This window comes from Falco cherrug, chromosome 16 (assembly GCF_023634085.1).
Source record: "Falco cherrug isolate bFalChe1 chromosome 16, bFalChe1.pri, whole genome shotgun sequence".
Classification (NCBI taxonomy): Eukaryota; Metazoa; Chordata; class Aves; order Falconiformes; family Falconidae; genus Falco; species Falco cherrug.
The window spans coordinates 2732061-2745149 of NC_073712.1; the positions used below are offsets into that span (position 1 = coordinate 2732061).

Here is a 13089-nt window from a genome sequence, read left to right on the forward strand (position 1 = left end):
GAGTGCAGTCCATCTCCTCCTGTATCGCACACCTGCACACTCCAGCAATGTTTGTTTTCCCCCACTAACTGCAGAGGGCATCGAGGGGCTTGTGCAGCAAGGACCGAGGCATAGAGGGATGGATTTTATCTGAATGTGTTTCATTTCTTCTGCTCTTTCCAGAATGGGATTTATGTGACAGAACCTACTACAAGTGGCTACTGGGCTGTCCACCCCTCTTGTGTACAGGGATTGAGACTAGTAGCTGAGATGACTACTGAAGAAAAAGGCTGAGATGCTAAAAAGACAAGTAGAAATTTATGAACCTAAATGTAACCTACAAGCCAGGGATGACTCAGTTCAAAACCTTAAGACAAGAGCAGGGGCAGCAGCCCGTTAACTCTACGTAGCACCTGAGAAACAGTTCTCACACCCCCACCATCACCACCACGTGAGATCTGATGACGGAGGAGGACCGACACACAGCGGCACTCTGCTCACTAACCTTCTGCGCTCCCTGGCTTCCTCAGCTGAGCAGTCCTTTCCTGTGGTTGAGGCAGCACTGGCATTCGCAATACCGTTAGCAGAGCCGAGTATGGCACAATTTGTGATTACACCTAGGGGGGTGCTAGCAGAGATGCCCTCTGTATTTTTCTCTACAGCAGTATCAGTTTGTTGCCTGAAAGGGGCTCTGAAATAGAGAAGACATAACGGAAAGCAAAGCAAGTGAACTCAGCTGCTGAGTGAGACCAGCCACCTTGAGGGAGCACTGACAGTTCACTCTCCTCATTCTAGACTCGTGGTTTTGTAGAGAACAGCACACATTAAAACGAGCTTTCAAAAACTTGTGGAAGAATAAGCAGGAGGAATTCACAGTCTTCACATCCCTGTTTGTAGCAAAAACAATTAGAAAATATAACTGGCGAATAGGCAGAAGGAACGAACTCCAAGAGCTTGTAACACTGAACGCCCAAGAGCAGCCTGAGCAACACAGCAGGGCTCTAACAGGGCAGCAAGAGGGTACAACCGACCACTCCAGGGGGTGAAGAAGCGAGGGTCACACAGGGGCCGTTAGCTGCCTGCTGGTGCATATGCACTACTGAAACGGTCCAACACAACCATTCCGGGATTTCTTATCAGCGCTCCCTGTGTGGAAGCGCACGTCCAGTCCATAATCCACTCCAGCATTCAGAACTTGCAACCCAAATGCTGATTTTCTGCAGTTATCTCAGCTGTGAGCCGTTACCTGGTATACTGGCGGGCGGATGCAGTAGCGTTCGCACTGAGAGATGTGGGGCAGGAAGAGACAGGATGCCACGGGGTGCCCAGTGAGGTAGATGAGCCAATGGCACTGGGTGAGGTAGCTACAGATGTATTGCGACTGGCTGAAATGTAGGGACTGCTCAGGTCACTACTTCTACCAAATGAAGCACTGTAAAACATCACAAAATCACGTCCTTCAGAGCACAGTAAATATTCAACAGAACACCACCGCAGCTGGGCTCTCCGCTGGGAAGGGAGCAAGTATTACATCTTAGCAAAACGTGCGCAGGGAGATTAAAGTACACTGGGGAGGCTGCAGCTGCTCACGTGGGCTGGCGCTGCCAGCGCCCCTCTTAGCTAAGCCCTGCGGGTTTCAGTGAGAGAACAACGGCGTGGAGGTGAATCGGTGAAGATCAGGGAAGGGAAAAACCCTACCGCAGTGAAAGCGGTGTGCACAGAGCACCCCATGTACTGGGGGAAGGTAGGAACAATGAGCAAGGATGAGGTCGCTTAAAGCAGGGAAGGAGAGAGTGACATAAGCAGGTCTGGCTGCATCACTTCCTAAGGATGCCCAGGGCTTCCAGGTTTAAGAACTTGTTTTCAGTGGCTGAAAAGCTTTGGCAAAGACGATCAGTTCAGGCTTTAATTTTCTGTGAGGCATATCTCAAACTCGGTATTTCTGGAAAATAGCTAGCAAAACCATCCAAAAAATATTCAAGAATGAGCAAGGGAAATACCTATTTTGCCAGTTTAAAACAAACCCCTTAAACCCGTTATTACTGAAAAGCTGGAAGTGTTAAAGTGCCCATACTCTGGAGGAGACAGGAGAAATGGAGAAGAGCTCTCATGCGAGGATGTACCCTTGCGCTTTTTCAGAGAAAATCCATCCTAAGTGGGAGAAGTTGCACACCTCGAAAACCAGACGTGATGAAATCTGGCAAAACCTCCTTATTGCATGTGCCACAGCCCCATGTACAGGCTGCTCGTTGTCAGCTCAGAGCAAACAAGCATGCATGCGTGACCCAGGGCCCTGCCACGCCTTTCCCAGCAACTGGTGTTCCTGGTTGCTACTGGTCAGACTGGGCTGTCTGCAGGATCAAAGGCTAGGAAGGCTGGCAGGCTGCCTCTCGCCTCCTGCATCCTAATGACTCCCATGCCAGTGCACATGGGGGAAAGTGGTTGCACCAGAAATAAAAGCTGACCTAGAGGAAAAGCAGATCGGGACAAAGAGCTGCAAGTTTATGGGAAAGCCAGGGAAAACAGACTGGAACTGGAAGTCAACACAAGAGCAAGAGTCAGAGAGAGCAGCCCGAGGCTGACATAAAACTTGAAAGGGGCAGGACAACAGCCAGGAACAGGAGGTCAGAGGAAGGATCCAGTCCAGTTCACGTAGGCACCCAATTTACAAACCAGTTTTACATGCCAAGGCCCCCAGCCAGCCCAGAACAAGCAGCTGGTCCCCGGACGGCCAAAGGAGAGAAAGGGGCATCTGGAAGGCTGCCACGGGGAGGAACCTTAGGTTGGGGCTCTTCAGCTGATGGCCGCCTGCCATATCCAGGTCACAAAGGCACAAGCAAGTTATTGTCACCAGGTAGCAACCTCCACCAGAGACTAAACAAAGCTTCCTCTGGAAAGCTGGCCCCGGAGCACGGGGCAGCAGCAAGTGCTGCTAGAAGCAAGTGCCTCCCTCCTGGCTCCCTGCATGGGGGGAAAGGCCAAGGCCTGGAGATGGGCTGGGAGCGGGTGAGAGCAGGGGGCGAAGCCTGGCTGGCGTGGGCGTGCAGAGCAAGCAGCCGTGAAGTTGGAGAAATGAGTGTACTGAGGGGGTGATGGCAGTGGAGTGTGCGCCAGGGGAAGGAACAAGAGGAGCAGCAGGGGACAGGTGGTGGCAGCCCCAGCAGGGCTGATGCGGCACCGTCCGAGGAGAGCCCAAGGCTGAGAGGCTGGGGCACGAGGGCTGGCTGCAAAGAAGAGAATGAACTTGGTCAGAAGGGCGGACACGAGAGGGTTATTCAGTAAGACCTGACAAGGACTGTCTTTCAGAAGGGAAAGGTAATGGGTGGAAAGGGGAGACAAGGGGATGGAAGCAGCACCGGGTGCCTGGGAGAGCAGAGATGTTGGGGAGCTGAGAGGGGGAGGAGGAGGAATGGAGAAGAAGAGCGTGGTGATGGCCTTGTGCCAGCTCCCCGGGCTGGAGAAACGCGGCGCTGGGGCATTGCATGCATGCTCCGGCTCACCAGAAGGGCCGAGGCATTGCCAGCTCTACCCCATCACCTCGCCCGGGTGGCACTGCGCAGCCTGAGGGGGACTCTAAGGCATTTATTCAATTATTCATATTTGATCTGAACAGGACCAGAAAATTGCAACAAAAAGGTTAGCTGGGGAATCTTATTAATTAACAGCTGTGTTCATATGAATCTGTAAAAGGGAGGATTATGAATTTATGCTGAAGAATTCAACATTAGAAAAAAAAAAGGGGGGGGGGGGGACTGACACAGTGCTACTTGTTCTCCAACATAATCACCGTAATACAACCATCAGGGAATGAGCAATGAAATGGAAAGCACCATTTAAAAAGAAATACTTCTGAGGCAGCTAAGGCAAGTAGAATTCAAAAATCTTAAAAAACCTTCAAAACCTCACAAAGCTTCCACATACACTAATAAAAAAGGTTTGCACAAAACACAACTATTTTTTTTTTAAACACACTGCCATAGAGTGCTGCAGAGATGAAAACAGGATTTGCCAATGGAAGCTGGCCACAGTGGTGGCTATTAATTAAGAACATTGGGTAAGTATAACCCCTGGCTCCCAAATCCGTGACTGCTGGAAGCAGGGTGAGTGTGGGAGGTGGAAGACGGCTCGTAAGTTATCCTAGCTTTTGCAACTTGTCCTTCAAAACCAGTTGCTGTCATAAAGAAGCTGGACTGCACAGACTGTTGACCTGACTCGCTGTGATGTTTTTTATGTGAACAAAACCAGTAAGGCAGCATATATGTAAACATGTAAAATGGAGGAGAAGCTGTGTGAAAAAGTGATTTCACTCTGATGTGTGTGATCCCCTCCTGTGAGGCATCACTTATGGATGATGTCAACAGAAAGATGCTGAATTAATTCAATCTGCTATGCCAGTTTTCCTCCAAATCCTGTAACATACAGGCGAAGCGAACCAGCTGTTTGAAGGTCAATACGCACTAAAATGGGGAACAGGGTGTCAGAACAGGGTTCTGTGAATTTCTGGGCTAGTGGTACACCTATAGAGAAAGCAAAAGTAAAGCCTGTCATTACCATTACAGAGAGCACTTTAACATTTGCTTCAATTAAAGCTAAAGAACATTTACAACATTGCTGCAAGTTACTTTATTCCCCTTTTAGAAGAAAAGCCATTTTCAACATCTTAGGATGATCTGTTGCTGATGTTTACTCTTTGTTTGGGGGTCATATAAAGCACCTACGGAACATAACTTGGTATCTTTATGGAGATTACCTAAATGCTAAAGTAAAGGGGGAATGCAGAAGTATACAAGTTATCCTCTCAGTCACAACCACGTATGTCATGCTCACTTTAACTCTTCTCTCTGAACAAGCTTTTAGCTTTTGGAGTTGTGTTCAGAGTTTTGTTAATATTTGGAAATGACAAAGAGCTTACTCTTAACAGGCAATCAGGTTCCCTTCCCTCATCTTAGAGGCTGATGCATAAAGCTGGAGAAATCAGAGGTTCAATATGATTAATTTCTGTGTGCTCTCCTATAGAATGGCATATGGGACAGACGGCAAATTGATCATGATTCTACTGTTTTTACATAAATTTTTTACATGTTTTTACATGATTTTACATAAAATGTAAAACTTGATCTCTTTTAAAAAGTACACTTCATTGCTAGCTGGCAAAGCTATTCTCTGTAGTTGCTTGTAAACCAACACTCTCCTACGAAAGGCCAGAATTCAGCCTTTGTGACGAGAAATCGGCGTTAGCAAAATACCCCTGCCAGCCAGAACTCTCACTGTCTGTAGTTTAACCAAGGAAATAGAGCACAACTACATGAATGTAACACTAAATCTGGTTCTGGATTAGCTGCGGCAATGTTTGTAAAATTTCAGCAGACAGCCACATGAGTGACTGGACTGTCTCAGGCTAGGGAACTGCATGGTGTGCCAGCTGCAAAAGGCAACATTTTCCCATTGTAATCAGCTGTGGCTTGTCAGATCGCCTTTAGAGAGAGACAAGCTATGGAGGCTGCCTGTCATCATGTCCCAGGATAGATGTGTCACCATAATGGATCAGCAGATCAGGAGAAGTCTATTGCTTGAAGTGGCTGTTTCACCTTTTGTGGAAATGGGTCTGTATGTGCTCAGCAGATGGACACACACATCCTTGAGCACAACTTACCTCTACCAGCGATAAGTACCAGAACACAAAAAAATCCACGTTTCCCCAAATATCTCAAGCAATTGTTCCATCTTCAGGACAGTTATTTAGTTCAGGGTCTAGAATTTGTTGAAACACAATCTAAAACCTTGAAACATTTCTGCCCTTTTCTTTAAGCACGGATCAAATGGCTTTGCAGCGTGACACATTCATACATGCTGTTTTGATGGTTTCCAGTTTTAGCTAAAATGAAGGTGAGGTGATGGCACTGTACTTGCACAAAGGGCTGATCCTCCTTTTCACAACTGAGATGAAAACTCATTTATGTCTTACTTGCCTTAACAGAGCAGGGCATTCATTCACCTCACTCAGCCATTATCTGGTACTTCAAGGAAACTGAGCCTCTGCCTTCCAAAGGGCTAGAAGATACCGCCAGTTAAAGACGTTATGCACGGAGCTGCCTTCCTGATTCTGCTTGGCTAGTTTACTAACCACCAGCCTCTACGGTTTGTCACACACTGTGCAGAAACTGCTTCCTTACTACCACAAGAAAATGGCTGGAGACATCAGTCTTACTCCTTACCAAGTGCTGTAAGTCATGCACAAGAACACTGCCACTTTTCTAATAATGATGCCATAATCTTCAACTAATATAAACCAAAATGAGCACTAAGCTACAACTTACCTGTCAATAGCTATTGGAACAATGCTTTCAGACTGTAGTGGATTTATCGTCTTTTTATGATCAATTTGGGTTTTATTATCTAACCATAATACTAGCATAAAACTGAGAAAACACTTTGCATTTGAATTATGTGAGCAAGAGTATTTAAATTCAATTTAGCAATTTACAAATCAACAAAAATGATGGCCTTTAAATACTATCTGGCATGACAAATGTTGGCAAATCTTAATTTTTATTTCCGGCTCTCAGCAGAAGAGGGTCCCAAGGCCAGTTACACTGATGCAGTAAGCTGCAAGCAGGAGGCTGAAGTCTGGGAGGCACGTTAAGAGTAGAACCGACTGCCTGGGAACCCACGTAAGACAGAACTGGACATACCTTTTCAAGTAGGTAGATACATAGGTAGTAGGTGCACCAGAATGGGGAGCTTCGTTTCCCTTTGATTCATCCCTCCATGGCTGCCGGGTGTAAGAGCCGCTCCGCACTAGGTTAACAGCTGATTCTCTAACACAGGAGAGAGCACACAGTTTGCTTAGAAAAACTTCTGGAGTCTGCTTTTGGCTCCTTTACAGTTCCACAACACAAATCCTTCCCTTACACCTACGTGCACCACTGTTCACAGGTGACACAACTCGCTGGAACACCTCTTCTAGCCTTAACACCGGTTTCTGTTACTGCCATCGGTATTACTCAAGAATGACCAGATGATGTAATGCTTTGTGTAAAAAAGATCTTTTTTAGTCAGAAAACTTGCGGTTCAAATTCAGACTTTAGTCCATAAAAGTAATTTAACATATTAAGTAACGTCATTTGATATTCTCTCTTGTATCAAACGACATTGCACATCTTGTATCAAATGACATTGCACAAATGGACAGATATTGCAACCACAGGGAAAGTTTTTATTCTCTGAGGTATCCAGGCAATGACAGTAAAGCAATTCAGTATGGCAAATCCCTTGCTATACTTAGCAGCAGAAAACAACAAACAAAGTGTCTGGCAATATCTAAAACTACTTGACAAGTTGTCAATAAATTCTTAGTAGCCCTATTTATCACAGTTATCTGAAAGCAGGGCTCCTCTTCCTGAAACACACTTGGGCAGTACGTCCAAGTACAAGTCCTGGACAGGGTCTTGAGTCTGTAAAGCAGAACAAGTCTATTCACTCATCAGCCTGCAATTAATTTTCATTTTTCAGTTGCCATGTCCATGCCGATGCCCTTTCAGACACCTGTGGGTTCTGTGAAGTGAAATTCAGCTGTTTTGAAAGGAAGTTATATTGGGGAAAATGTGTACTAGACGGTACGCCTGGGCACCATCTGTTCCCGCAGGCCAATTCTCCTCATTCCCTACTTCACCGAGCAAAGGACACTTAGCAGCAGGCAGCTGGATGTGCCACTCAATACCAGCCTCTGCCAAAACCGCTCAAGCTTATCAGCAGACACAAACTGTCTGCTAAACCCCCAAGCACAGTGGCTGGCTGAGATTAGGCAGGAACGCAGCAGGGAGGTTCCAGCAAAAGATCAGCAAAGAATCTCAAGCTGTGCTGAATTTCTCTCAGGGTGGGCAACTGCCCCAACTTCTTCACAGCAATTACAGTTCACAACGTCTTCTCTGTATGTGCCTTTCTGCCATGATTGTGGAAGTGGCTGGAAATGAGGCTAAGCTCAAATTTTACTCCTTCTAGCACAAATTGTGAGGAGGAACCCGTTTGTAGAGATTAGCTCCTCAACCGTATCTGGAGATACCAGATACTCATCCCGTCTGTACTGTGGTTCTGCCCAGGGGCAACGACACTCGTTCACCTTAAAAACAACCCCTGCCAGGGGAACAGTTCCATACATGACAGCGTTCACAAACTCCAACTCAAAACGACAGATATGTGAACAAAAGGGACTGAAGGTGACTCTTGAGCAAGCGACAGAAGTACAAATGTAGGGGCCAGCTCCAAAATGAGGCACTTGCATATAAAAGGAAAAAGTATGCACACATCTCGTTTCCTGGACGGAGACCACGTGTGTATGAATGCAGGGGCTGGAGAAACAAGCCTGTTGCCCCGCTCACCTAAACGAAAAGGAACCTACCAGAACTTTTACAGATCAGAGAGAGCTCTCAATATTGTGAATTCCCACGCACTTGGGACTGCTGAGAAAATATATGCAGCATGAATACAGAAAAAAGGTATTCCAGAGGAACTATCGACAGAAGCTGAGCATTAAAGTCAGTCAGTCTCACCTGTTTTCTTTTTCTTCTATATCGCTCGTACTGCTTAGTCTTCTGGGGGCTATTGTGGCAAGATAGCTCTTGTTGTCTTTATCCTGGTGAAGCAAAAGAAGTACTTCAGCTGGACATCTGTTACGCTTCCAGCACATTCAATGACAACTAAATTAATGTTCAGGTTCCTTCAACTAAGAAAGCACTCTCCTGTCTAAGGACAACAGGTTTAAAGCATTTTTCTTGGGCAACACATACCACAGCACAGAAGAATCAGTTCTGAAAATGATTTTGTGAAGAGCGTGCTAGTGAATAAAAGCAGCTCCTAACTAGAACTACCTATATAAACCAGAGAATCACAGAATGGTTTGGGTGGGAAGGGACCTTTCAAAGGCCGTCTAGTCCAACCCCCTGCCCTGAGCAGGGACATCAGGTTGCTCAGAGCCCCGTCCAGCCTGATCTTGAATCAAGCACGGGGCAGCTACCCACGGGCAGCAAAGCTACAGCTAGTGAATAGTGGGATGGGATTCACAAATACAGCTGGTGGATACAGAAAGAATCCCATGCAGATGACAGCGAAGGAGAATTTCCACTGCAGGTACACACTGCTGTCTTGATTAGATATTTTCTGGTAAAGAAAGGGCTGTGCCAGACCAACAGCCCTTGTTCACTGGCAGCCCACTCCAACCCAAGCAGGGATCAGGTCAAAGGAGCACCAAACTCCAGTTCTGCAAGAGCAACTGATAGGACAGGGAAAATTTTCAAAAGAAAAAGGAAGAATGAAAGAGACCTAAGTTTGTTAGGGATATAAAACTCAGCAATAACTCAAAACGAAAGGGAAGGGGTCTTAAACCTGTGAGGTGAAATCTGCTCAGCTGGGATGCACTAAAACACATTTGCTGAAAGCCAAACCTTTTCTTTGTTGTCTAATAACGCAGATATCCGAGGACTTGACGAAGAACGATAGATAGAAGAAGTCTTATCTCTCTGCGCCTCACGAGTAGCAGCAACTTCACTCAACATGTTATGACTGCCAGTCTTCCGTAGCCCCAGCCGCCACGATGAAGGTGACTCATCCTTCTGCTCGTCTGACTTGCTGAGCCAACTGAACTGTGGAGGAGAAAAAGGGACATTTGGAAGAAGTAAGAGCACTGCAAGGCACAATCTTGTGTTCTGAAAGTGTTTCAACAAGCCCCAGTTTTTGCTGGGCTACACTTGTAAGCATAAGATGGAGTGACTTTGATTTTCTGCTTAGCTTTTATTAAAGGACATAGCTCAAGGTGAACTCACAGGGATGCAAATTGCTGTAGTGCCCGCATCCCCAAGGACAGACAATGAAAGAAATCTTGTGCCATTGTGCAGCTCCCTTTGCCTACACAATGCCCTCCTCCAGCTTTGCAGAAAGAATATAAAGAACAATGAAGCTTTTATTAGCACCTGTTTAGGAAGGGGGAATTATTCAGTAAAGGCAGAAAACAGAAAAAAGTAATGAACTCTTTTGGGACTCGCTGCAAATCAAAACCTTACACAACTCCACCTGGAGAAAGTCCAGGAGAAGCCGTTAAGATCATCAGGGAGTTGGAGCCCACAACACAAAGAGAAAGACTGAGGAAACCCAACTTTTTTAGCATGGAAAAGAGAAGGCAAAGAAAGGATTTAGTTGCTCTACTACTTGTGGGGTGGGATTTACAGAGATATAGAACCAGACTTCTCATCAATCTGCAGTGGAAGGAGGAACAGACAAGTTCCAACACGGGAAATCCCAGCTGACACGAAGGAAGACATACCTCCTGGTAGGAACGATGCTGCACTGGGCCAAGGAGCAAGAAAGTGGGGCATCCCCATCCTCAGAGACTTTGTAATACTCAGGTGAGCTCAGGTAGTTCAAAGCAACATGACACAGGCTCGAAGCTGGCCCTGCTTCAAGCAAGAGGTTGGACTAGAGGCTTGCAGAAGCCCGCTCCAGCTTAAACCTTCTTATGGTTAGGTAACTGCGTGTTCTATACATACTACAGAATGAGCCTTCATGGGTTTTGTTACACGAAGTACTTCTGACAAGAACATATTATTCCTGAAATACACAACTGCTTAGGTGATAACTGTAACTAAAGTTGTACAAGTCTTACAAAAAGATGCCTACTGCCATTCAAGAATGGAGGCTGGGCACCACAAGAGATACTTCCATAAAGACAGGGGCTCAACACCACGCTGTAGAGGAAATGAAGCAAACAAAACAATAGGAATTATTGGAAAGGAACAGAATATGAAACACAACACTATCATGACTCTGTGTTACTGCAAGGTACAATCACATCTTTGATATCATGCACAGCTCAAAAGCAGTATAGAAGAAGGGGAAGTGATTCAGAGAAAAGCACCAAGGATGAGTAGAGCAAGAGCGCTTTTGTATGAGTTACTCAGTATATCAAGAGTCCCAAGGCTGAGATCTGACCAAGGTACATAAAACCCTCAGTGGCACGATTATTCCTTGTTCCTTCCCATAAAGGAACTAGGGGCAGCAAATAAAACCAGTGTGTGGCAGGCTGAACGAAACAGGTGCAGGAAATTCTGAACATAACATAGGTATAATATGTAATTCAGCTGAAGAACCCTTTTCCACTGGACATTACAGGATCCCAAACATTATGGGCACTCAAAAAGTGACTGCATAAATTCATAGAGGAAAAGTCCAACAGGGGCTACTGAACACAAGAAATACCACAGGTTCAGCAAGTCCCTGAAATGCAAATTGCTAGAAGGTAGGAGAGAAGTCCAGCTAGGTTCTGTCTTCTCTAGTATCTTTTGATGGTCGCTGTCAAGGACAGGGTACTGAGGTAGACAAGGCTTTCAGCCAAAGCTAACATAAGCATTGTTATACCATATTCTATATAACAGAAAACATCTGACATTATCCAAAATAAATGAAGCTACTGGGGAGCTGTGCCATCATGCTCACTGACTCAAGACCGCAATGATAAAATTATCACTGCAATATTTTAGCAAAGTTTCTTAGCTCTTATGTTAATGCAGATGCAAGGAGTTAATCCGTACTCCACTAATTCTAGCACTTCCAGTCTACTGAGCTACACAGCTCTAACACTTTAATGTAGTTTTGACACTTTCCTCAGAGAAAAGCTCAAATCCACAGTAAAAGCTGCCTCCTGTAATTTCTGAACAACATAGAAACAGCACACATACTAATAACTCCACAAATGGAGGGCAACACAAGCACTCATATTTTTCCATATAAACCTCAATCTGACAAAGAGAGTTACAGAAGAATCAAATATGTAAGAAAAGGTGAAGCAGCCAATCTTACGTGACTGAGGTCAAAATAATAACTGTGTTGCACACAGGCCCGCTTCTATACCCCTAACCCAGTCTTGTTCCGGGTTAAACAGCTCCAGTGAGTGTGAACAGTACTCTGCAGCTGGGAAAAGGTTAAGTGAAGCTCACACTTCCCAGTAACCTTCTACCTTTAATACTTCCCCTGCTCAGCCAGCCTGAATTGAACAACATCCAGAGGAACTCTATTGCATTAGATCTGGACAAGTTGTTAAGACTTAGTAGCATGTCAAAAATAAAAAATTGTGACCCAGCAAGAAATATCTTCCCTCTAACAGGTACCCGGTGCTTCAGACTTCAGCAAGGTGCCTGCATTGTACAGCTGTTCTCCATATTCTGGTGCAAAAAGAAACCAGAAGTGTAAGATACCAGTCCCCAGCAGAATGGAGTCTCCTGGTGCCATCTAGCTGAGTGACGCGAGAGCTGGAGAATTCAGATAAGATTTCAGTAACTCTACTTCACCTTTAAAAAGCTTTCATAGCCTAGCTGTCTAGTCAGATGCAGACTTTATCCTCTCTGCTTACTGGGCTCTAACAACATGCCACTGAATCGACTGAGTCTGGCAAGTCAGAGGCACTTTAGATGATGATGCCAAATTCCCTGCTGATGTATCAGCAGGAACCAGCTTCGGTGGATGATCTCCTACCGGTAAGAGATCGGCATCGGCTACCTCAGAGCCGACAGCAACACAAAGCACTTGCGATAAGCAGGGTTTCTCCTGCAAACAGTGCAATTTGCTTCGGAGGGTAAGAGATTCAAGAGGAACTTTATCATACAAACATCCTCCTTTATGCCGGTCCTCTACTGTTGTTAACACAGTGTCTTTATCAAAATTGCATAGTATCACGCTTTCCTAAATTCAGGTCGTGCAACTCCTCTGGAAAATGGTTCCAGAACATCAATTACCCAGTAAAACCTACTGCTTTCAAGCACTGTTGGAGTCCCCATTGATTCCAAATTCACTTACTCTTCTGGCAGATGCAGTGAAGGAGTTGGGCTCGGGTGGTGGTATTTGCTCGGTGATGCTAGGCCTGGTGTCATGGCTGGAGTGGTTGGCAAAGGGCTCTTCCTTCCTTTCTACAATTTTAAAGAAGAAGAGAAACCAAGTGTTTCAGTATTGCACTTCCAAGGCCCTTCTTTACAAGCACAGCGTGTGCTAAACTCCAGTTCTGCGTTGCTGTGACCTGAGTAAACCTTAGATCATAAAGCTGCCCCCAGTGCCCGGGCTAACCAGGGC

General features: G+C 45.6%; 1 protein-coding gene across 5 annotated transcripts in view; it reads right to left on the reverse strand.

Annotated features, from left to right (window-relative positions):
• PPP1R12B (protein phosphatase 1 regulatory subunit 12B) overlaps nt 1-13089 on the reverse strand; it is a 128249-nt gene that overhangs the window by 60838 nt on the left and 54322 nt on the right. For 3 of the 5 annotated variants that reach the window (XM_055727930.1, XM_055727928.1, XM_055727927.1), the window contains exons 9-14: nt 12820-12929; nt 9420-9617; nt 8529-8611; nt 6672-6797; nt 1226-1411; nt 485-670 (exon numbers count right to left, since the gene is read on the reverse strand). In XM_055727930.1, the coding sequence (XP_055583905.1) occupies nt 485-670; nt 1226-1411; nt 6672-6797; nt 8529-8611; nt 9420-9617; nt 12820-12929 (889 nt within the window). The remainder of the gene's footprint in view (nt 1-484; nt 671-1225; nt 1412-6671; nt 6798-8528; nt 8612-9419; nt 9618-12819; nt 12930-13089) is intronic. The other 2 variants (XM_055727929.1, XM_055727931.1) reach the window with 2 other exon arrangements.